Source organism: Schistocerca piceifrons, chromosome 9 (assembly GCF_021461385.2).
Source record: "Schistocerca piceifrons isolate TAMUIC-IGC-003096 chromosome 9, iqSchPice1.1, whole genome shotgun sequence".
Lineage (NCBI taxonomy): Eukaryota > Metazoa > Arthropoda > Insecta > Orthoptera > Acrididae > Schistocerca > Schistocerca piceifrons.
Genome location: NC_060146.1, coordinates 180,024,781 through 180,049,517, shown reverse-complemented (window position 1 = coordinate 180,049,517; position 24,737 = coordinate 180,024,781). Strand labels below are relative to the sequence as shown.

Genomic DNA, 24,737 nt, shown 5'->3' with positions numbered 1-24,737 from the left:
GATGCTGTAAACAGAACATGGATTCAAGGGAAAAAACGACGTTTTGCCATTCGTGAACCCACGTTCGTCGTTGAGTACACCATCGCAGGCGCTCCTGTCAGTGATGCAGCATCAAGGGTAACTGCAGCCACGATCTCCGAGCTGATAGTCCGTCCTGCTGCAAACGTCGTCGAACTGCTCGTGCAGATGGTTGTTGTCTTGCAAATGTCCCCGTCTGTTGGCACAGGGATCGAGACGTGGCTGCACGATCCGTTACAGCCATGCGGATAAGATGCCTGTCATCTCGACTGCTAGTGATAACGACGCCGTTGGGATCCAGCACGGCGTTCCGTATTACCCTCCTGAACCCACGTATTCCATATTCTGTTAACAGTCATTGGATCTCGACCAACGCGAGCAGGAATGTCGCGATACGATAAACCACAATCGTATTAGGCGACAATCCGACCTTTATCAAAGTCGGAAACGTGATGGTACGTATTTCTCCTCCTTACACGAGGCATCACAGCAACATTTCACCAGGCAACGCCGGTCAACTGCTGTTTTTGTATGAGAAATCAGTTGGAAACTTTCCTCATGTCAGCACGTTGTATGTGTCGCCACCGGCGCCAACCTTGTGTGAATGCCCTGAAAAGGTGATCATTTGCATATCACAGCATCTTCTTCCTATCGGTTAAATTTCGCGTCTGTAGCATGTCATCCTCGTGGTGCAGCAATTTTAATGGCCAGCAGTGTATTTTCAGCTCTACCCACCAGCTCCCATAAAAATATGGCCATCAATTCCCTGACCGCTACAAGTTTCTGTATAAAACGTGACCATCGTTCCTTTAGTACAGAGCAACTTCCCAGACACAAAACCAAAAAGTGTTGCAGAGATGGTCCGGAAGGTGTGGCCGAGCGGTTCTAGGCGCTACAGTCTGGAACCGCGCGACCGCAACGGTCGCAGGTTCGAATGCTGCCTCGGGCATGGATGTGTGTGATGTCCTTAGGTTAGTTAGGTTTAAGTAGTTCTAAGTTCTAGGGGACTGAAGACCTCAGAAGTTGTCCCATAGTGCTCAGAACGATTTGAACCATTTTGTTGCAGAGATGGCAATTCTAACCCAGTGTTCCTGTGGGTGCTCCCTGAAAACAACCACTATCAGCATCGCCATCTTTTATCTGGTGAGTACACGAGAAATTATAGTAATGAAATTATTGTGGCTTCCTTGCATTGACCACTTCACCCGGGTGTTGTACATAAAAAGTGAACTCCAATTTCCCCTCATGCTCTTTTTTATGTTTTCTAACGCAACAAGCATTTCACTGGTTTGGTGCTGTTCTATCTTTCGCTATCTGTTGCAATCTTGTCAATTCTACGTGGTTACTGCACCCAACATTCCATATAACCTAATTTGGATATTCTACTCTTTACATGGTCCTACTATATTTTCCCACTACCATTCCGTATCATTGCACCCAGTCAGTTATTCCTGGATGCTACAGCACATATACCACCAACCAGTCATTTTTTCTGTGTAGTTCTGTCCATAGGATTTTTTTCTGGTAGGTAATTGTTCATTTTGACGTTCCACTGTCCAGCCTTTGTTTTACATTCTTCCATATTACTCCATTTCATATTCCCCCCATCAGGAAGTTCACAAAAAATATTTTCTCCAGAAAAAACTTAATATTTTTTGTTAATAAATTTAAATGTATTTCTTAAAAACTATAAAATGGATAAAGTAGTTTTCAGTACAGCTGACCATTAGCATCATGCAACATACAGTAAGAATATTAAGGTCTTGCATCAAAATAGTTTTTTCAGAAATGGATCAAATACTTGCCTAAATTAACATGGGTTAGATAGGCACGGTGTGGTCCCCTTAAAATGTATCACGCATAACCCGGAACCAAGTAAGTGCAAATGCCTTTTTTTTTTGCATTGCAGGTTTCGAGCCGTGTGCAGATAGCAACAACAGCGTACAATTTGGAGACCCGTCAGTACGTCGATGGCGATGAGGTTAAGGCGGAGGTTAAGGCGGAAGAGATGGGTAAGAATGCACACTTCATATACTTGTTGCTGTGGAAAGACCAATTTTACTCTGTAACAAGTAAAGAATTCGTCAATGTGCGCATTATCTAGTAGTCTGATTTACCAGTTTTATGACAAGTTAAACTCTATCTGTAAATTATTTGTTTTAGCGATTTTTTTTACGAAGTTTACATTTGCACAGTCTGGGTCAACTTGTCAGGTAAGGCCGGAGTTAGTGGAGGTTAAAATCGCGCAATCATCAAGCTTGAATAATGATCAGAAAGATGAGATACTGAGCCTGCATAACTACAAAATGCCTTGTGCCCTTGTTGCTGACACCGCGCTCAACAGTCTTCGAAATTCTCACCGCAACTGGCGCAAAAGATATCTTTTTTTTCTCGCCTCGTAGTTGGCGCACAGTTTTGATTTAATAGAATTTGAGGTCTTCTATTTACGCTTTCTTTTCACAGATTGTCCCTAAAGCTTATCGTCTTTTACTTTCTCCTCTCAGCATTTTTTCGAAGTTCTTGTCCCTCTTTTTCCTTTTTTTTCTCTTTCAGCATAATTTTTAATGGCGTGATTGATACTATTTTAGACTCTTGGACATCGCCTTGACTTTTGTTAAACTCTGCACTTCGACAAGAGGTGAATATTATGAAGCTGAAAGTTATTTTATTTTTTGCATTTAGTCTTAATACACCTGAACGAACAGATTTTATTCTCCAGTTTTGGACCTATTTTAATGTTTTAATGCTTTTATTTTCAAATTAACTCTGCTTCTCTGTATGTTTGTTCTTCATCTAAGCAGCAATTACAGCACTAGCTAACCTTGACGATGGCTTGTTTGAGAGGCAGACTTAATCATTGATTCGGAAGCGTTTCTTCTTATCTGTCACGTTTTCTCGAATGAAGTTTTCAACATTCATGCTGCAATGAGAGTAACGAGTAGAAGCGTGAGCTGCTATCGCGAACGTCCTATATAATACTTCATTGAACTTTCGTTAGTAATACATGTTTTTTTTCGTTCTCCCTCCCCAATTTATCTTTTCATTTCGCTTCTTTCGCTAGCTACGTGGGTGGTTAATCATAAAAAAGAGCTGACATAATGAAGAAGAAAAAAAATGGACAAGTGTGAGTAGGGCTCGCACACTGAGGGTTCTGTACAAAATTACGTTAGTTCGTCCATCATGGGAATTGAGAACCTTCATGATTTTTGCCTGCAATCGATATCGCTACTGGCAGAATATTGATCCTGGGAATTCCAAGACCATATCAAATTCTCTGTAACAGTTCCTCAGACTAGGCTGGATATACAAGAGGAAACTAGCGATGGACATTTTTATGTAGGGAGAGAAGGTTTAACAAAACATTTTTTTGTTTACGTACTAAGAAATGACTACAAGTGACGTTTTTTGTTTGCATGCAGGAATGTTCGTCCATTATGCTTGTGACGGATGATGAATGAAATGCGTGTTCCAATGGCAAAAGATATTTTTTATGTGATATAGTAGCAATTTAACAAGTTTCAGATTTTTTATTTTACCTACAATGTAAAACCTTGATTCTTGCCTAATTACGTCGTTATAAGACAACGGGAAGCATCAGATAGACTTGATGAGCGAGTTTTCCAGTATCAAAATATGTGATGCAAATGGCCATATCATTTGATTTCATTGACTTAGAAACTTAAATTTTTTACATCGTCAAGGGTCCCTGAACCTTAGTAAGTACCTTGGAGTGTACCTTGATGTAATTAACTTTTCCTGGGGGAAAATGATCCTCAACAGTTGGGCAGACGGACAAGAAAGCGAACCAATTAGAGTTCCACATTAATAATTTATGACAGAGCTAAAGCAGCAGATTAGTTGTACAGAGACATTTTCGAGGTCATGTGTGTTAAGGACCTCGTTTAATGCCTTTATTGAGTTAATTTGCCTGCCCCTTAGTACACCATTAATAACCTAAACACACGACTGTGTAAGGAGAAATATGGAGACGCTACAGGTATTAATTTACAATGTGACTTCTTCATTGTCTTTTTGTACATACCTTAGTTATGAGAAAGTCAAGTAATAGTTTTCCTGTTTCAGTTGCAGATACTAAACTGGAAGTAATCACAGGCCTCGTGTGTGGCGTTATCCATGCTGTGTGTAGCATAATTCTCCTCGTTGGAGTCACGCAGGTAAAATGTGTTACTTCAGAAATACACTTTGTTGATCAGAAACTGAACAAAATTATCTTTTCGTAACCTTTAATTTCATTCCTGATGTTTCAAATGAAATACTGAGATTTTTCTACGTATATTATTATTGTTACTATTTACTGTACAGTATCTGATTGTGGTAAGAAGCACATTTTGTCAGTTCCGTAGAAATGATTATTTTTATCAGTGATGTCAGGGAAATTTGTTTTGAGGGCAGCAAATACATATTGCTCACAACACAACATTTATATAATTAAAGAAGCAAATATATACCAGTAAGATCAGATTTTTCTTTTACATTTCAGGAAAAGGCTAGCATGCTTCTTCCATGGATCGTTGTGGAAACCCTGGGCACCGCAGTAGCGATCGTAATTTGTGTGGTCGTCTTCATGGCGGCGAGTTCATACAGCCTTATTATCTTCTTGCTTGTGTGTAAGTATACGATTATTATTCAGACTATCCATTTAATTATTGTTATTATTATTATTATTATTATTCTATCTTTTCTCAGACGTTATATCTGGTCAAAAATGGAAAGTGACGCGGACCTTGATCAAGCGTGACTTCCTTTTAACTGTACAGTATATGTTACATTGCATTTAGGATCTTTCGGGTAATTGAACATGTATCAATAATTACAGATTTCTGTAGTTGTATTTATACGTTTGGATGTAGCTGTATTGCGTTGATGTACTGGTGGATATTGTGTGGTATGACTCCTGTAGTTGATAGTATAATTGGTACAATGTCAACTTTATCCTGATGCCACATGTCCTTGACTTCCTCAGCCAGTTGGATGTATTTTTTCAATTTTTTCTCATGTTTTCTTTTGTATATTTGTTGTATTGGGTATGGATATTTCGATTAGTTGTGTTAATTTCTTCTTTTTAGTGGTGAGTATGATGTCAGGTTTGTTATGTGGTGTTGTTTTATCTGTTATAATGGTTCTCTTCCAGTATAATTTGTATTCATCATTCTCCAGTACATTTTGTGGTGCATACTTGTATGTGGGAACGTGTTGTTTTATTAGTTTATGTTGTATGGCAAGTTGTTGATGTATTATTTTTGCTACATTGTCGTGTCTTCTGGGGTATTCTGTATTTGCTAGTATTGTACATCCGCTTGTGATGTGGTCTACTGTTTCTATTTGTTCTTTGCAAAGTCTGCATTTATCTGTTGTGGTATTGGGATCTTTAATAATATGCTTGCTGTAATATTTGGTGTTTATGGTTTGATCCTGTATTGCAATCATGAATCCTTCCGTCTCACTGTATATATTGCCTTTTCTTAGCCATGCGTTGGATGCGTCTTGATCGATGTGTGGCTGTGTTAGATGATACGGGTGCTTACCATGTAGTGTTTTCTTTTTCAAATTTACTTTCTTAGTATCTGTTGATGTTATGAGATCTAAAGGGTTGTAAAAGTGGTTATGAAATTGCAATGGTGTAGCTGATGTATTTATATTAGTGATTGCTTTGTGTATTCTGCTAGTTTCTGCTCGTTCTATAAAGAATTTTCTTAAATTGTCCATAATGTAGGTTTTTTATGTCGATAAATCCCCTTCCTCCTTCCTTTCTGCTTAATGTGAATCTTTCTGTTGCTGAATGTATGTGATGTATTCTATATTTGTGGCATTGTGATCGTGTAAGTTTATTGAGTGCTTCTAGGTCTGTGTTACTCCATTTCACTACTCCAAATGAGTAGGTCAATATTGGTATAGCTTAAGTATTTATAGCTTTTGTCTTGTTTCTTGCTGCCAATTCTGTTTTCAGTATTTTTGTTAGTCTTTGTCTATATTTTTCTTTTAGTTCTTCTTTAATATTTGTATTATCTATTCCTATTTTTTGTCTCTATCCTAGATATTTATAGGCATCTGTTTTTTCCATCGCTTCTATGCAGTCGCTGTGATTATCCAATGTGTAATCTTCTTGTTTAGTGTGTTTTCCCTTGACTATGCTATTTTCCTTACATTTTTATGTTCCAAAAGCCATATTTATATCATTGCTGAATACTTCTGTTATCTTTAGTAATTGGTTGAGTTGTTGATTTGTTGCTGCCAGTAGTTTTAGATCATCCATGTATAGCAAATATGTGATTTTGTGTTGGTATGTTCCAGTAATATTGTATCCATAATTTGTATAATTTAGCATGTTGGATAGAGGGTTCAGAGCAAGGCAGAACCAGAAAGGACTTAATGAGTCTCCTTGGTATATTCCACGCTTAATCTGTATTGGCTGTGATGTGATATTATTTGAATTTGTTTGGATATTAAGTGTGGTTTTCCAATTTTTCATTACTATGTTTAGGAACTGTATCAATTTAGGATCTACTTTGTATATTTCCAATATTTGTAGTAACCATGAGTGGGGTACACTATCAAAAGCTTTTTGGTAATCGATGTATGCATAGTGTAGCGACCTTTGTTTAGTTTTAGCTTGATATGTCACCTCTGCATCTATTATCAGTTGCTCTTTACATCCTTGTGCTCCTTTGCAACAGGCTTTTTGTCCTTCATTTATAATTTTGTTCTGTGTTGTATGTGTCAATTTCTGTGTAATGACTGAAGTTAATATTTTGTATATTGTTGGTAGGCATGTTATGGGGCGATATTTAGCTGGGTTTGCTGTGTCTGCTTGATCTTTAGGTTTCAGATAAGTTATTCCATGTGTAAGTGTATCAGGGAATGTGTATGGGTCTGCAATGTAACTGTTAGATAGTTTAGTTAGATGTGAATGTGTTGAGGTGAACTTCTTTAGCCAGAAATTTGCTATTTTATCTTTTCCAGGATCTTTCCAATTGTGCATAGAATTAATTGCTCGGGTGACTTCGTGTTGCAAAATTATCACTTCACGCATTTGTGGTATCATCTTGTATGAGCCAGTTTCTGCTTGTATCCACCGTGCGTGTCTGTTACGTTGTACTGGGTTTGACCATATGTTGCTCCAGAAGTGTTCCATGTCTGTTATGTTTGGTGGATTGTCTATTTTAATCTGTGTGTTATCTATTGTCTGGTAAAATTTCTTTTGGTTTGTGTTGAATGTTTGGTTTTGTTTCCTTCTATTTTCACTTTTTTTGTATCTTGTAAGTCGTTTGTCCAATGCTTGTAATTTCTGCTTCTTTTCGTCTAATTGCTCTACCGCTTCTTGTTGTGAGATTTTACCTAACCTTTTTCGTTTTTTGTCCGATATTTCATTTCTTATAAATTGTGTTAGCTGTCCGATGTCTTTTCTCAGTTTTTTTATTCTGATCTGTAGCCTGTGCTGCCGTGCTGGTTTTTTGGGTTTCTTCTGTGTGTTGGTTTGTTTCGATCTCTGCTTAGTGTGTATATTTAGTGTAGTGAGTGCTCCTATATAAACCAGTAGCTGTATGTCGTCCATAGTTGTATTTTCATTTATTTTGTTGTGTATGAGTGTGTTGATAGTTTTTATTTTTGTTTCGACTTGTGGGTTATTTGGTGGTCTATGCAAGAATGGTCTATTGTCTGTATTTGTGTCTTTGTGTTCTATATATGTCAGCTGAAATTTTTCTTCTATATCTAACATGTGTGTCACTTCGTGTTCTATTTGTGCTTGTTCGGGCGGCTGTTTTAAGATTTCTTTTTCCTCTGATTGCTTAATTGGTGCGTGTTGTTCTTTGTTTGTTTGCTCTGGGATGATGATGATGATTATTATTATTATTATTATTCATTGTCCGTTGGTTGATTGTTGGTGCACACAGTATTCTGGCGAACTAAACGAATGTTTTCTAATGACGTTAATTTAACCGCACTTCACACACTTAGCCAAAGGTAACACGTTCCACATGCTTTGAAAAAGTAAATAAACCAAGGTTTTTTTGTTTTGTTTTTTACGCAGTCAACGATTTTCAGAGAGCAAATAAAATCAATTCAGTCACTTTATTAAAACACATTTCTGTTTCGTAATTCTAAGAGTTCAGCGGTCTTTGGTAACGATGTGCCTTTGAAAATTCTTTAATGTTATTTCTGGCCATCAGTCATCTGCCTCATTGACTGCTTGGTCTTGCTTTATCCCGAGGCAGCAGTTGCTTTCTTAGTCCTCTTTCTGAGACTAATACTGCCCGGTTTCTCTTTCTATTCAGTTTCGATAACCACATTAATAATTTATAATGAGAGAGCTAAAGCAGCAAATTAGATGTTCAGCGACATTTATAAGCTCATGTGTGGTAAGGAGCTCATTCGATGCCTTTATTGAGTTAATTTGCCTGCCCCTCAGGACACCATTAATAACCTAAACACACGAATGTCTAAGGAGAAATATGGAAACGCAGCAGGTATTCAATTACAATGTGATTTCTTCATTGTCTTTTGTATACATACCCTAGTTATGAGAAAGTCAAGTAATAATTTTCCTGTTTCAGATGCAGATACTAGACTGGAAGTAATCATAAGTCTAGTGTGGGGCATTATCCATACTGTGTGTAGCATAACTGTCCTCGTTGGAGCCACGCAGGTAAAGTGTGTTACTTCAGGAATACACTTTGTTGATCAGAAACTGAACAAAATTATCTTTTCATAACCTTTAATTTCATTCCTGATATTTCAAATGAAATACTGAGACTGTTTTACCTATATTATTATTGTTACTATTTACTGTACAGTATCTGATTTTGGTAAGAAGTACATTTTGTCAGTTACGTAGAAATGATTATTTTTATCAGCTGAAGTCAGGGGATTTTGTTTTGAGGACAGCAAATACATAGTGCTCACAACACAACATTTATTTAATTAAAGAAGCAAATATATACAGCTACATCTAAATTTATACTCCGCAAGCCACCCAACGGTTTGTGGCGGAGGGCACTTAACGTGCCACTGTCATTACCTCCCTTTCTTGTTCCAGTCGCGTATGGTTCGCGGGAGGAACGACTGCCGGAAAGCCTTCGTGCGCGCTCGAATCACTCTAATTTTACATTCGTGATCTCCTCGGGAGGTGTAAGTAGGGGGAAGCAATATATTCGATACCTCATCCAGAAACGCACCCTTTCGAAACCTGGACAGCAGGCTACACCGCGATGCAGAGCGCCTCTCTTGCAGAGTATGCCACTTGAGTTTGCAAAACATCTCCGTACCGCTATCACGCTTACCAAATAAGCCTGTAACAAAACGCACCGCTTTTCTTTGGATCTTCTCTATCTCCTCTGTCAACCCGACCTGGTACGGATCCCGCACTGATGAGCAATACTCAAGTATAGGTCGAACGAGTGTTTTGCATGCACCCACCTTACCAAACAATTTTATATGATCATTCCACTTCAAATCGTTCCGCACGCATACTCCCAGATATTTTACAGAAGTAACTGCTACCAGTGTTTGTTCCGCTATCATATAATCACACAATAAAGGATCCTTCTTTCTATGTATTCGCAATACATTACATTTGTCTATGTTAAGGGTCAGTTGCCACTCCCTGCACCAAGTGCCTATCCGCTGCAGATCTTCCTGCATTTCGCTGCAATTTTCTAATGTTGCAACTTCTCTGTATACTACAGCATCATTCGTGAAAAGCCGCATGGAACTTCCGACACTATCTACTAGGTCATTTATATATATTGTGAAAAGCAATGGTCCCATAACACTCCCCTGTGGCACGCCAGAGGTTACTTTAACGTCTGTAGACGTCTCTCCATTGATGACAACATGCTGTGTTCTGTTTGCTAAAAACTCTTCAATCCGGCCACACAGCTGGTCGGATGTTCCGTAGGCTCTTACTTTGTTTATCAGGCGACAGTGCGGAACTGTATCGAACTCCTTCCGGAAGTCAAGGAAAATGGCATTTACCTGGAAGCCTGTATCTAATCTCATGAACAAATAAAGCGAGTTGGGTCTCACACGATCGCTGTTTCCGGAATCCATGTTGATTCCTACAGAGTAGATTCTGGGTTTTCAGAAATGACATGATACGCGAGCAAAAAACATGTTCTAAAATTCTACAACAGATAGATGTCAGAGATATAGGTCTATAGTTTTGCGCATCCGCTCGACGACCCTTCTTGAAGACTGGGACTACCTGTGCTCTTTTCCAATCATTTGGAACCTTCCGCTCCTCTAGAGACTTGCGGTACACGGCTGTTAGAAGGGGGGCAAGTTCTTTCGCGTACTCCGTGTAGAATCGAATTGGTATCCCGTCAGGTCCAGCAGACTTTCCTCTGTTGAGTGATTTCAGTTGCTTTTCTATTCCTTGGGCACTTATTTCGATGTCAACCATTTTTTCGTTCGTGCGAGGATTTAGAGAAGGAACTGCAGTGCGGTCTTCCTCTGTGAAACAGCTTTGGAAAAAGGTGTTTAGTATTTCAGCTTTACGCGTGTCATCCTCTGTTTGAATGCCATCATCATCCCGGAGTGCCTGGATATGCTGTTTCGAGCCACTTACTGATTTAACGTAAGACCAGAACTTCCTAGGATTTTCTCTCAAGACGGTACATAGAATTTCACTTTCGAATTCACTGAACGCTTCACGCATAGCACGCCTTACGCTAACTTTGACATCGTTTAGCTTCTGTTTGCCTGCGAGGTTTTAGCTGAGTTTAAACTTGCAGTGAAGCTCCCTTTGCTTTCGCAGTAGTTTCCTAACTTTGTTGTTGAACCACGGTGGGTTTTTTCCGTCCCTCACAGTTTTACTCGGCACGTACCTGTATAAAACGCATTTACGATTGCCTTGAACTTTTTCCATAAACGCTCAACATTGTCAGTGTCGGAACAGAAATTTTTGTTTTGATCTGTTAGGTAGTCTGAAATCTGCCTCCTATTACTCTTGCTAAACAGATAAACCTTCCTCCCTTTTTTTACACTCCTGGAAATTGAAATAAGAACACCGTGAATTCATTGTCCCAGGAAGGGGAAACTTTATTGACACATTCCTGGGGTCAGATACATCACATGATCACACTGACAGAACCACAGGCACATAGACACAGGCAACAGAGCATGCACAATGTCGGCACTAGTACAGTGTATATCCACCTTTCGCAGCAATGCACGCTGCTATTCTCCCATGGAGACGATCGTAGAGATGTTGGATGTAGTCCTGTGGAACGGCTTGCCATGCCATTTCCACCTGGCGCCTCAGTTGGACCAGCGTTCGTGCTGGACGTGCAGACCGCGTGAGACGACGCTTCATCCAGTCCCAAACATGCTCAATGGGGGACAGATCCGGAGATCTTGCTGGCCAGGGTAGTTGACTTACATCTTCTAGAGCACGTTGGGTGGCACGGGATACATGCGGACGTGCATTGTCCTGTTGGAACAGCAAGTTCCCTTGCCGGTCTAGGAATGGTAGAACGATGGGTTCGATGACGGTTTGGATGTACCGTGCACTATTCAGTGTCCCCTCGACGATCACCAGTGGTGTACGGCCAGTGTAGGAGATCGGTCCCCACACCATGATGCCGGGTGTTGGCCCTGTGTGCCTCGGTCGTATGCAGTCCTGATTGTGGCGCTCACCTGCACGGCGCCAAACACGCTTACGACCATCATTGGCACCAAGGCAGAAGCGACTCTCATCGCTGAAGACGACACGTCTCCATTCGTCCCTCCATTCACGCCTGTCGCGACACCACTGGAGGCGGGCTGCACGATGTTGGGGCGTGAGCGGAAGACGGCCTAACAGTGTGTGGGACCGTAGCCTAGCTTCATGGAGACGGTTGCGAATGGTCCTCGCCGATACCCCAGGAGCAACAGTGTCCCTAATTTGCTGGGAAGTGGCGGTGCGGTCCCCTACGGCACTGCGTAGGATCCTACGGTCTTGGCGTGCATCCGTGCGTCGCTGCGGTCCGGTCCCAGGTCGACGGGCACGTGCACCTTCCGCCGACCACTGGCGACAACATCGATGTACTGTGGAGACCTCACGCCCCACGTGTTGAGCAATTCGGCGGTACGTCCACCCGGCCTCCCGCATGCCCACTATACGCCCTCGCTCAAAGTCCGTCAACTGCACATACGGTTCACGTCCACGCTGTCGCAGCATGCTACCAGTGTTAAAGACTGCGATGGAGCTCCGTATGCCACGGCAAACTGGCTGACACTGACGGCGGCGGTGCACAAATGCTGCGCAGCTAGCGCCATTCGACGGCCAACACCGCTGTTCCTGGTGTGTCCGCTGTGCCGTGCCGTGCGTGTGATCATGGCTTGTACAGCCCTCTCGCAGTGTCCGGAGCAAGTATGGTGGGCCTGACACACCGGTGTCAATGTGTTCTTTTTTCCATTTCCAGGAGTGTATATTCCTATTTACTTCCATATTCAGGGATGCTGCAACGGCCTTATGATCACTGATTCCCTGTTCTGCACATACAGAGTCGAAAAGTTTGGGTCTGTTTGTTATCAGTAGGTCCAAGATGTTATCTCCACGAGTCGGTTCTCTGTTTAGTTGCTCGAGGTAATTTTCGGATAGTGCACTCAGTATAATGTCACTCGATGCTCTGTCCCTACCACCCGTCCTAAACATCTGAGTGTCCCAGTCTATATCTGGTAAATTGCAATCTCCACCTAAGTAATATGCTGAGAAAATTTATGTGAAATGTCTCACTTCTTTTGCCACTAACGCTGCTGAGTCGGGAGTTTGGAAAAGGAGCCAATTATTATCCTAGCTCGGTTGTTGCGTATAACCTCCATCCATAATAATTCACAGGAACTATCCACTTCTACTTAACTACAGGATAAACTACTACAAGCAGCGATGAACGCTCCACCACCGGTTGCATGCAATCTATCCTTTCTAAACACCGTCTGTAGCTTTGTAAAAATTTCGGCAGAATTTATCTCTGGCTTCAGCCAGCTTTCTGCACCTATAATGATTTCAGCTTCGGTGCTTTCTATCAGCGCTTGAAGTTCTGGTACTTTACCAACGCACCTTCGACAGTTGACAATTACAATACCGATTGCTGCTTGGTCTCCACATGTCCTGACTTTGACCCGCACCCGTTGAGGCTGTTGCCCTTTCTGTACTTGCCCAAGGCCATCTACCTTAAAAAACCGCCCAGCCCACGCCACACAACCCCTGCTACCCGTGTAGTCGCTTGTTGCGTGTAGTGGACTCCTGACCTATCCAGCGGAACCCGAAACCCCACCACCCTATGGCGCAAGTCGAGGAATCTGCAGCCCACACGGTGGCAGAACCGTCTCAGCCTCTGATTCAGACCCTCTACCCGGCTCTGTACCAAAGGTCCGCAGTAAGACTTGTCGGCGATGCCGCTGGTGGTGAGCTCTGCTTCCATCCCCTTAGCAAAACTGGCAGTCTTCACCAGATAGCTGCCGGAAGCCAGAGAGGATTTCCTCCAATCCATAGCGACACACATCATTGGTGCCGACATGAGCGACCACTTGCTGATGGGTGCGTCCTGTACCCTTCATGGCATCCCGAAGGACCCTTCCCACATCTGGAACGGAGTGCACATTGGTTTTCTTCCCCTCTCTTGCTGCCATATCCCTAAGGGGCCCCATTACGCGCCTAACGTTGGAGCTCCCAACTACCAGTAAGCCCACCCTCTGCGACCGTCCGGATCTTGCCGACTGAGGCAACCTCTGGAACAGGACAAGCAGCCATGTCCGGCCAAAGGTCAGTATTAGCCGGAGACAGAGCCTGAAACCGGTTCGTCAGACAAACTGGAGAGGCCTTCCATTCAGCCCTCTGGAATGTCTTTGCCCCCTGCCACACCTCGAGACGACCTACCACTTTACCACGGGTGAGGGGTCATTCTCAACGTGGGCAGTATCCCGGGGAGCCACAGCCATAGTCCGATCGGGGGATGCGTGGGACGAGCTGGCCGTCCCCGACAAACCCCCATTCGGACCCCCACAGTGATGCCCACTGGCAACAGCCTCAAGCTGTGTGACCGAAGCCAACACTGCCTGAAGCAGGGAGCGAAGGGCTGCCAACTTAGCCCGCATCCAAACACAGCAGTCGCAGTCCCTATCCATGCTAAATACTGTTGGGCAAAGAACGTCTGAACTAATCTACAGAGAGCACAAACAATTCGACACAAAATTTAAACAGTTATTAAAATACAAGACTGCCTAGTAAATGCAGTAATGTTGCTACTTGCGCACTGCTGACACACTGCTCGGCGGCAGAGGGCTAACTAAGAAAGCTAAGTAAGATCAGATTTTCCTTTTACATTTCAGGAAAAGGCTAACATGCTTCTTCCATGGATCGTTCTGGAAACCCTGGGCACCGCAGTAGCGATCGTGATTTGTGTGGTCGTCTTCATGGCGGCGGATTCATACGGCCTTTTTATTGTCGCTATTACCTTCTTGCTTTTGTGTAAGTATACGATTATTATACAGAATATACATCTTATTAATATACAGACTGGTGCAAAAGTCACTAACCTCCACCAGAATTACTCTATTTTTCATTCCAGCCTATGGTACTATAAACAATCGAATAAATGCTTCTGGAAATTATTGCAACCAGTCCCCTTTGGTTTTGTTCTTCAATTTTTAATATCCCATTACCAGTTTCGAACCACCTAGCGATTTATCGTCAGATCTACATTTACATCGACGTAGATACTCCGCAAGCTACCGTACGGTGTGTGGCTGAGGGTAACTAGTCATTTCCCTTCCTGTTCCACTCGCAAATAGACAGAGAGAAAAACGACTATCTGCGTGTCTCCGTATGAGTCCTAATTTTTCGTATCTTACCTTCGCGGTCCTTTCGCGGCAGTAGAATCTTTAGGCAGTCAGCTTCAAATGCCGGTTCTCTAAATTTTGTCAATAGTGTTTTTCGGAAAGAACGTCGCACTGCCTCCAGTGATTTCCTTTCGAGTTTCTGAAGCATCTCCGTAACACTTACTCATTGTTCAACGCTACCGGCAACAAATCTAGCAGCCCGCTTCTGAACTGCTTCGATATCTTCCTTCAATCCGACCTCGTGTGGATCCCAAACACTCGAGCGGTACTCAAGAATAGGCCGCAACAGCGTCTACAGGGTGTTACAAAAAGGTACGGCCAAACTTTCAGGAAACATTCCTCACACACACAAAGAAAGAAAATATGTTATGTGGATATGGGTCCGGAAACGCTTACTTTCCATGTTAGAGATCATTTTATTACTTTTCTTCAAATCACATTAATCATGGAATGGAAACACACAGCAACAGAACGTACCAGCGTGACTTCAAACACTTTGTTACAGGAAATGTTCAAAATGTCCTCCGTTAGCGAGGATACATGCATCCACCCTCCGTCGCATGGAATCCCTGATGCGCTGATGCAGCCCTGGAGAATGGCGTATTGTATCACAGCCGTCCACAATACGAGCACGAAGAGTTTCTACATTTGATACCGGGGTTGCGTAGACAAGAGCTTTCAAATGCCCCCATAAATGAAAGTCAAGAGGGTTGAGGTCATGAGAGCGTGGAGGCCATGGAATTGGTCCACCTCTACCAATCCATCGGTCACCGAATCTGTTGTTGAGAAGCGTACGAACACTTCGACTGAAATGTGCAGGAGCTCCATCGTGCTTGAACCACATGTTGTGTCGTCCTTGTAAAGGCACATGTTCTAGCAGCACAGGTAGAGTATCCCGTATGAAATCATGATAACGTGCTCCACTGAGCGTAGGTGGAAGAACATGGGGCCCAATCAAGACATCACCAACATTGCCTGCTCAAACGTTCACAGAAAATCTGCGTTGATGACGTGATTGCACAATTGCGAGCGGATTCTCGTCAGCCCACACATGTTGATTGTGAAAATTTACAATTTGATCACGTTGGAATGAAGCCTCATCCGTAAAGAGAACATTTGCACTGAAATGAGGATTGACACATTGTTGGATGAACCATTCGCAGAAGTGTACCCGTAGAGGCCAATCAGCTGCCGATAGTGCCTGCACACGCTGTACATGGGTACGGAAACAACTGGTTCTCCCGTAGCACTCTCCATACAGTGACGTGGCCAACGTTACCTTGTACAGCAGCAACTTCTCTGACGCTGACATTAGGATTATCGTCAACTGCACGAAGAATTGCCTCGTCCATTGCAGGTGTCCTCGTCGTTCTAGGTCTTCCCCAGTCGCGAGTCATAGGCTGGAATGTTCCGTGCTCCATAAGACGCCGATCAATTGCTTCGAACGTCTTCCTGTCGGGACACCTTCGTTCTGGAAATCTGTCTCGATACAAAGGTACCGCGGCACGGCTATTGCCCCGTGCTAATCTATACATCAAATGGGCATCTGCCAACTCCGCATTTGTAAACATTGCACTGACTGCAAAACCACGTTCGTGATGAACACTAACCTGTTGATGCTACGTACTGATGTGCTTGATGCTAGTACTGTAGAGCAATGAGTCGCATGTCAACACAAGCACCGAAGTGAACATTACCTTCCTTCAATTGGGCCAACTGGCGGTGAATCGAGGAAGTACAGTACATACTGACGAAACTAAAATGAGCTCTAACATGGAAATTAAGCGTTTCCAGACACATGTCCACATAACATCTTTTCTTTATTTGTGTGTGAGGAATGTTTCCTGAAAGTTTGGCCGTACCTTCTTGCAACACCCTGTATATGCGGTCTCCTTTACAGGTGAAGCACTATTTCCTTAAATTCTCCCAATAAAACCACGCTGATTCGTGGACATAATCTCCTGAGCCTCAAGAATGCTTGTTATATTCGAACTGAAAATTTGTTCAAGGATTCTGCAGCAAACAGAAGTTTGGGATGTTGATACGTAATTTTGCGAATCCGTTCTTTTAACCCTTCTTATATTTGTAGTCACGTGCGCCTTTTCTCAGCCGCTTGGGACTTACTGCTCAGCGAGAGATTCACGATAAATGCAAGCTAAGTAAGGGACCAATACCGTAGAGTACTATTTGTAAAATCAAACTGGGGTTCCATCCGGACCTGGTGATTTATTTGAATTCAAATCTTTGAGTTGTTTCTCTTCGCCAGGTATGCATGTAACTATATCGTTCATACTGGAGTGTCCGATGGTCAAATGACTGTATGTTTGTACGATTCTCTTGTGTGATTGGCTGCAGTAGTGTGGGAGTCTTAGACTTATCATTGTCCGTTGGTTGATTGTTGGTGCACACAGTATTCTGGCGAAGTGAACGAACGTTTTCTAATGACGTTAATTTTACCGCACTTCACCCACTTAGCCAAAGGTAACACGTTCTACATGCTTTGCGAAAGTAAACAAACCAAGGTTTTCGTTTTTTACCCAGTAGACGATGTTCAGAGAGCAAATAAAATCAATTCAGTCACTTTATTAAAACCCATTTCTGTTTCGTAATTCTAAGAGTTTCAACGGTCTTTAGTAGCGATGTGCCTTTGACAATTCTTTAATGTTATTTCTCGTCATCAATCATCTGCCTCATTGTTTGCTTGGTCTTGGTTCATCCCGTGGCAGCAGTTGCTTTCTTAGTCCTCTTTCTGAGATTAATACTGCCCCGTTTCTCTTTCTATTCAGTTTCGATCAATTCTACCCCATTTTGACGCATTCTTTTGTGAAATGTTCTATGGCACAGTGCTTTACTTATACACACAGCGTAACAGCATCACTTCAATTTTGACATAATGATACATAGTTTCTTTGGAAAAGTTTCGAGTTTTAGATTGTTACTATAATTGTAATACCGACGTACTGGGCCATAATCTTGCAACGGAGAGTCCTACTGATTGAAGTGATCTCAAGGGTTTCCACAAAAGGTACTTTCCACTTTGATTTACGGTGCTAAGATTTAAATCATGTTCTGTAAAAATATAATTGTAGAAAGTGCAGAAATTAATCACAGACTTAAAGTAGTATGGTGTGTTTCAATACTCTTGTTTTACCACTATCGACCAGCGAATTAGAAATGGCAAGAAATAAAGCAACCTGATGCAAAAAATGACAAAAACAAAATGCTTGAAGCATGATAATTTGCAGATGACCATGTATTAATGGCTAAAAGCGAAGGTGAGTTACAAAGATGCACATGCATACTTCCAAAAGAGCAATATGAAAATCGCAGAAACTAAAATAAAGAAAATTGGCTCTTACTGGGAAAAAATCATTCAAGAGTAAAAGCTGCAATAAAAAAAATTAATTTACAGAAGTAGTAGTTATATTTGGGTAGCCATATACCGCAAGTTACAAAGCGAACAGACATAGAGAATAACATAATCAAGTTTAATAAATAAAATCGTACATTATCAAAATTTGCAAACGAATGAGAAATGAAATAAAATTAGGTCTCACAATGTAATATCAAAACTGGGCCTTTGTATCGCAGTGAACCTAGTGTGCTTTACGAAAATGATAAGCGCAGAATAGACAGTGCACAGATGCGAGATCTGAGAATAATTCCATGTAGAAAAAAATGCTGCACGGGTGTGCAGACAAACCACTTGCAATTGCACCACCATGCAACAGGATACACAAAGTGCAGCATAAAATGCGCTATCGACCTCCTGGAAGTAGACATTCAGAAAATTTGTATTATCGACAGACTGAAGAGAGTGCAGTCGCAGAATGGCTGACGCCCAATGAAGATGACGACAACATTGACTCTACTGCATACAAACAAAACCATGCAGGAGAACAACTTTTACATCGTTACATTTGCACATTCAGTGCTTCAGTTATATTTTTAATATAACTAAATATAATCGAGACAATGTCATTGTAAATCAGTGTATTACCTCTCCACTGTATGGATCAGCATTATCAATGAAGTTTAATGAATGGACACTACTCTTGGACGGAATCAGTACATTGAACATTTTTTTCTCTGTTCCATAGGACAAGTTTTTTCTCAGTAGATTACATTGCAAGTGATACTCACAGAGATCAACGTAATATGTGAGGCTGTCACCTCTGTGAACATAGCACTTGCTATAAACCTCAGCTCTGAGACTTTGGACAATTTATGGAGCCATCTGCATCAATGTATGCGCCATTCCATCAGATACACTACTAGCCATTAAAATTGCTACACCACGAAGATGACGTGCTACAGACGCGAAATTTAACCGACAGGAAGAAGATGCAAATGATTAGCTTTTCAGAGCATTCGCACAAGGTTGGCGCCGGTGGCGGCACCTATAACGTGCTTACATGAGGAAAGTTTCCAACCGATTTCTCATACACAAATTGCAGTTCACCAGAGTTGCCTGGTGAAACGTTGTTGTGATGCCTCGTGTGAGGAGGAGAAATGCGTACCATCACGTTTCCGACTTTGATAAAGGTCGGATTGTAGCCTCTCGCGATTGCGGTTTATCGTATCGCGACATCGCTGCTCGCGTTGGTCGAGATCCATTACTGTTAGCAGAATATGGGATCGGTGGGTTCAGAAGGGTAATATGGAACGCCGTGCTGGGTCCCAACGGCCTTGTATCACTAGCAGTCGAGATGACAGGCATCTTATCCGTATGGCTGTAACGGATCATGCAGCCACGTCTCGATCCCTGAGTCAACACATGGGGACGTTTGCAAGACAACAACCATCTGCACGAACAGTTGGACGACGTTTGCAGCAGCATGGACTATCAGCTTGGAGACCACGGCTGCGGTTACCCTTGACGCTGCACCACAGACAGGAGTGCCTACGTCGGTGTGCTCAACGACGAACCTGGGTGCACGAATGCCAAAACGTCATTTTTTCGATGAATCCAGGTTCTGTTTACAGCATCATGATGGTCGCATCCGTGTTTGGTGACATCGAAGTGAACGCACATTGGAAGCGTGTATTCGTCATCGCCATACTGGTATATCACCCGGCGCGATGGTATGGGGTGCCACTGGTTACACGTCTCGGTCACCTCTTGTTCGCATTGACGGCACTCTGAACAGTGGACGTTACATTTCAGACGTGTTACGACCCGTGACTCTACCCTTCATTCGATACCTGCGAAACCCCACATTTCAGCAGGATAATGCACGATCGCATGTTGCAGGTCCTGTACGGGCCTTTCTGGATACAGAAAATGCTCGACTGCTGTCCTGGCCAGCAGATTCTCGAGATCTCTTACCAATTGAAAACGTCTGGTCAATGGTGGCCGAGCAACTGGCTCGTCACAATATGCCAGTCACTACTCTTGATGAACTGTGGTATCGTGTTGAAGCTGCATGGGCAGCTGTACCTGTACACGCCATCTAAGCTCTGTTTAACTCAATGCCCAGGAGTGTCAAGGCCGTTATTATGGCTAGAGGTGGTTGTTCTGGGTACTGATTTCTCAGGATCTATGCACCCAAATTGCGTGAAAATGTAATCACATGTCAGTTCTAGTATAATATATTTGTCCATTGAATACCCTTTTATCATCTGCATTTCTTCTTGGTGTAGCAATTTTAATGGCCAGTAGTGTGCGACAATACGGTAACACCCGTTGCTGTCCTGCTCCCGTCACTTTATTTACTTTGAACTGTGCATAAGCGTTCATCTACAAGCGAAAACCAACACATTCGGCGTAACCCTCAAAGACTCCTTTTTTTCCCTTTTGCCTTCCACTTTTTATGTCTCTCTTTTGAAACAAGTGTGTGACGTATGGTTCCAAAACCATGCACTCCATTCAGGTTTTGTTTATTTACTCGTTCTACATTTACGAAATGTATTAACTAAACTATTCTTGGAGCCCTGCAATGAGTACAATATTCTTTACATATGCCTTATAGTACTGTAGAATATTACAAATACTCTTGAGCCGCTCTGCGACTGAGTCAGAGGATGTGTGTAAATTATTCAGATCACCCTCCTAGCCACGCACTTCATACAGAAGTAAATGGTCCAGTGTTTGGATTTTCTCACACTCATATTTAGGACAGTCCGATAGGCGCTATTTGTTCATTAGTTGCTTATACCTACCAACACTCATGCTGACATGTTTCAAAGCTGTCCACTATTTTCTCAGCAGGTTGAATCTACCTATCTTCTTGTTGGTCTCCTCCACCACGTTTCGGTTCTTATGTCCACTTACAGACCACAGTTCTTTCCAAGCTGTCTCCGAGTCGAAACCTTGCAGTTCTTCGCCGATTTTCCATAATGGTACCTGGATTTAACTCCGTCTATAGACACTAGGTCATGGTGTACAGGGAGTTCTATGTTGTCTGGTATTCTTCTGTATGCCCTTCTGGTTAACTGATCGCCTGATTTCATGGGGCTCTATGTTTGGTAGACCAGGGGGGGGGGGATTGGGTGCCCCATTCAAATGACCATTATTCAGTATGAACCGCTGATGTGTATACTTTCATCGACAAAGTTTGGTCCAGTTCAGTTAAGGATATACGACACATTTCTAGTCCTTACTTGAGGCTACAAATCACTGAATATTTGTGATACATTAAAGCTTTGGAACACACCAGACCTTCGGCCAGATCCCTGCCCTTTGCAAGCCCGTCCTACTACCAATCGCACTATTCGCAAATACCTCACACACTGAAACTTCCTGGCAGACTAAAACTGTGTGTCGGACCGAGACTCGAACTCGGGACATTTGCCTTTCGCGGGCAAGTGCTCTACCACCTGAGCTACCCAAGCACGACTCACGCCCTGTCGCCACAGCTGTGAGGATGGGGTGTGAGTCGTGCTTGGGTAGCTCAGTTGGTAGAGCACTTGCCCGCGAAAGGCAAAGGTCCCGAGTTAGAGTCTCGGTCCGGCACACAGTTTTAATCTGCCAGGAAGTTTCATATCAGCGCACACTCCGCTGCAGAGTGAAAATCTCATTCTGGACCTCACACACTATTTCGAAATTTTCCAGGTCCCACGTCGTCCCTTAACGACAAAACAGTGCAAAATGGAAGAATTTAAAATTAATTGCAATAGACTTAGAAAGCTCCAGGAATTTGAACATAAATATCATGTTTTATGAATTATATCTTCTACAAATTGGTGAAATTTTGATTTTGGGTTTGCAAATCTCTGTAAACATTCAATTAACCAAAGAATACTGTACAGAAATCCCCATGGGTTACATACTGTAAATAGCAGTTGAGAATCTGGAATATGTGCATAACATTTAGTTAGCTATCAATAGAATATAAAGAGTAGTTATTTAGATAGTATAACCGAGGAGACAAAATGTTCAAATGTGTGTGAAATCTTATGGGACTTAACTGCTAAGGTCATCAGTCCCTACGCTTACACACTACTTAACCTAAATTATCCTAAAGACAAACACACACACCCAGGCCCGAGGGAGGACTCGAACCTCCGCCGGGACCAGCCGCTCAGCCCATGACTGCAGCGCCTGAGACCGCTCGGCTAATCCCGCGCGGCAACTGAGGAGACAGCAACTTTGTCAAGAGTATCAGGGATATTTCTAGTCTACTCGACTAAATTTAGCTGGCATGAAGATAAAAAACTTTGAATAGTGTAGCAAAAGTTTGGTGTTAATGCAGCCTGCAGGTTATATTTCTTTGTCTTCTGTTACTGTATACCTGGCACGATCTATGAGTGAATGAATCATCTGCCATTCTATAGAGTGATACAGTGTGTTTCAATCTAAACAAGACCTTTGATTCTCGTATCTAGAACCTGTGATACGCTTCTTAGCAATACCACTTCATATTTGATTTGCTGAACATCTGGCTATACCCTCTGTGTAATTCTCACTTTTTTCTTCCGCCAGTGCTCAACATCTACTTCCTGCGAGTCGTGTACAGCTACTTTCGAACTCTGTGTGAGAGACCACGCCCTGCCAAGCTGACAGACATCGAGACTGCTGGGATGTGATGTGAGATGATTACAGTTGACGGGTTCAGTCAACAATACTTATGTGAGGTGTGTCACTGGTGAAGTTGTTTCTGACTCAGGTTTTTTCTTGTGGACACATCTGCGAATATTGGAGGAAGCAAAGTTATCAGATATCATTGGCCCTGACAGTGCATCTAGAATCCAGCTACAACACTTACTACAAACAGTGTCAACACTTCGAGAACTATGTACCTCTTACTGATCATGCTGTTCCCATTTTCACAAATAGAGAATTTCATGAATAATTACAGAAATCACTGCAGAGTACATTAATTCATTTCGAACTTTTTTCCACTGAACTTTAAGCCTCGCCTGCTGCAGCTAATGAGCAACTGTTCACTTTTTGCTATTGAATGTGCTCGAAAATATATACCTATTTACTTTGATTATGTGCATTTCTACCACCACATTTCCATTTTTGGAAATGAGTGATGTTTGTCTTCATGTTATGTTACATGTGGTTTGTAGAACAAATGAAAGACGTTTTGACTACTTTGTGCAACTGACTGAAGATCAGGGCTTGAATGTATTTTTACTGAAAAAATGACAAATTTTTGCATGTTACTATCCTTGCTAATTTCCTTCCATGTCGTAATTAAACCAACCTTATGATACTATTTATTGTTGTAGATGATTAACTGTCTTGCACTGGATAGTATAATAAACTTACCAAAGCGTATGATGATCACGAAAGTAAGCAATATTATTTTCAAATCTTCAAATGTGTGTGAAATCTTATGGGACTTAGCTGCTGAGATCATCAGTCCCTAAGCTTACACAGTACTTAACTTAAATTATCGTAAGGACAAACACACACACCCATGCCCGAGGGAGGACTCGAACCGCCGCTGGGACCAGCCGAACAGTCCATGACTGCAGCACTGGAGACCGTTCGGCTATTCCCGCGCGGCTATTATTTTCAAGTCAACCACGTAAATAATGTATGTTTTGATTGTAGTATTCTTATACACTTTCCGATCAAGTACAATTATTTCACATAAATGTTCGTGTAATAATTCATTACGTCAGGATCGATTAGACAGATGTAAACTATTCACATTAACAGTTTCGGCAAAGAAGTTGCCATACTGAGACTGCTTAATCCACTAAAAAGCTTTGTACAGATGTATAAACAAATATACTTAAGCACATTTAACTTCTTGAAGTCATTTTACATATTTCATCGAATGTGCGTCCTATTGTCACATGGTAAACGAGACTGAAATTATGGGGGCTATTCAGAAACTAATATCCGATTGCCGGCCGGAGTGGCCGAGCGGTTCTAGCGCTACAGTCTGGAACTGCGCGACCGCTACGGTCGCAGGTACGAATCCTGCCTTGGACATGGATGTGTGTGATGTCCTAGGCTAGTTAGGTTTAAGTAGTTCTAAGTTCTAGGGGACTGACGACCTTAGAACTTAAGTCCCATAGTGCTCAGAGCGATTTGAACCATTTAAACGGGCCGACTTGGAGCAGGAGAGGAACCACAGGACATTTTAATTTCCACTGTCTATACTTTTACACGTAAATTCATAAAACTTTGTCACCACGACCAGGAAGGATTCAGGGTTCACACTCGTAGCAGCGGAAGTTCAAAAACGTAACAAAATATTTTTTTTTTAATGTGAAATTTCATTATTTTTTCACTTACTGTTGGCTGCATTTGTTGCTATAGGTACACTTTTCTTCATAAGTAACAGAGACTGTTCGAAGAATTTTGCACAGCATACAAACCATACTTACAGGTGTCTGAAACTCTAGAATCTATTTAATTTACGAAAAAATGAATAAGCTGTTACGTTTTAAACTTTATGTTTAGAAAAAATCTA

The 24,737-nt window shown here is 42.2% G+C and overlaps 1 protein-coding gene across 1 annotated transcript; it reads left to right on the top strand.

Annotated features, from left to right (window-relative positions):
- Positions 1-1,086: 1,086 nt before the first annotated feature.
- Positions 1,087-22,998, top strand: LOC124716832. The gene is made up of 7 exons (XM_047243386.1): positions 1,087-1,161; positions 1,928-2,030; positions 4,102-4,193; positions 4,520-4,646; positions 8,592-8,683; positions 14,350-14,488; positions 22,784-22,998. Exons 1-7 carry the CDS (start codon positions 1,087-1,089, stop codon positions 22,885-22,887), a joined length of 732 nt encoding a protein of 243 aa, XP_047099342.1. The 3' UTR covers positions 22,888-22,998.
- The last annotated feature ends 1,739 nt before the right edge of the window (positions 22,999-24,737 follow it).

What these genes read in the sequence shown, in the direction of transcription:
- LOC124716832 (XM_047243386.1), top strand. Translation starts at nt 1,087, where the DNA reads ATGGCAATTCTAACCCAGTGTTCCTGTGGGTGCTCCCTGAAAACAACC. An exon ending in GCATCGCCATCTTTTATCTG is followed by an intron (nt 1,162 to 1,927) that starts GTGAGTACACGA and finishes TTTGCATTGCAG; the next exon opens with GTTTCGAGCCGTGTGCAGAT. An exon ending in TCCTCGTTGGAGTCACGCAG is followed by an intron (nt 4,194 to 4,519) that starts GTAAAATGTGTT and finishes TTTACATTTCAG; the next exon opens with GAAAAGGCTAGCATGCTTCT.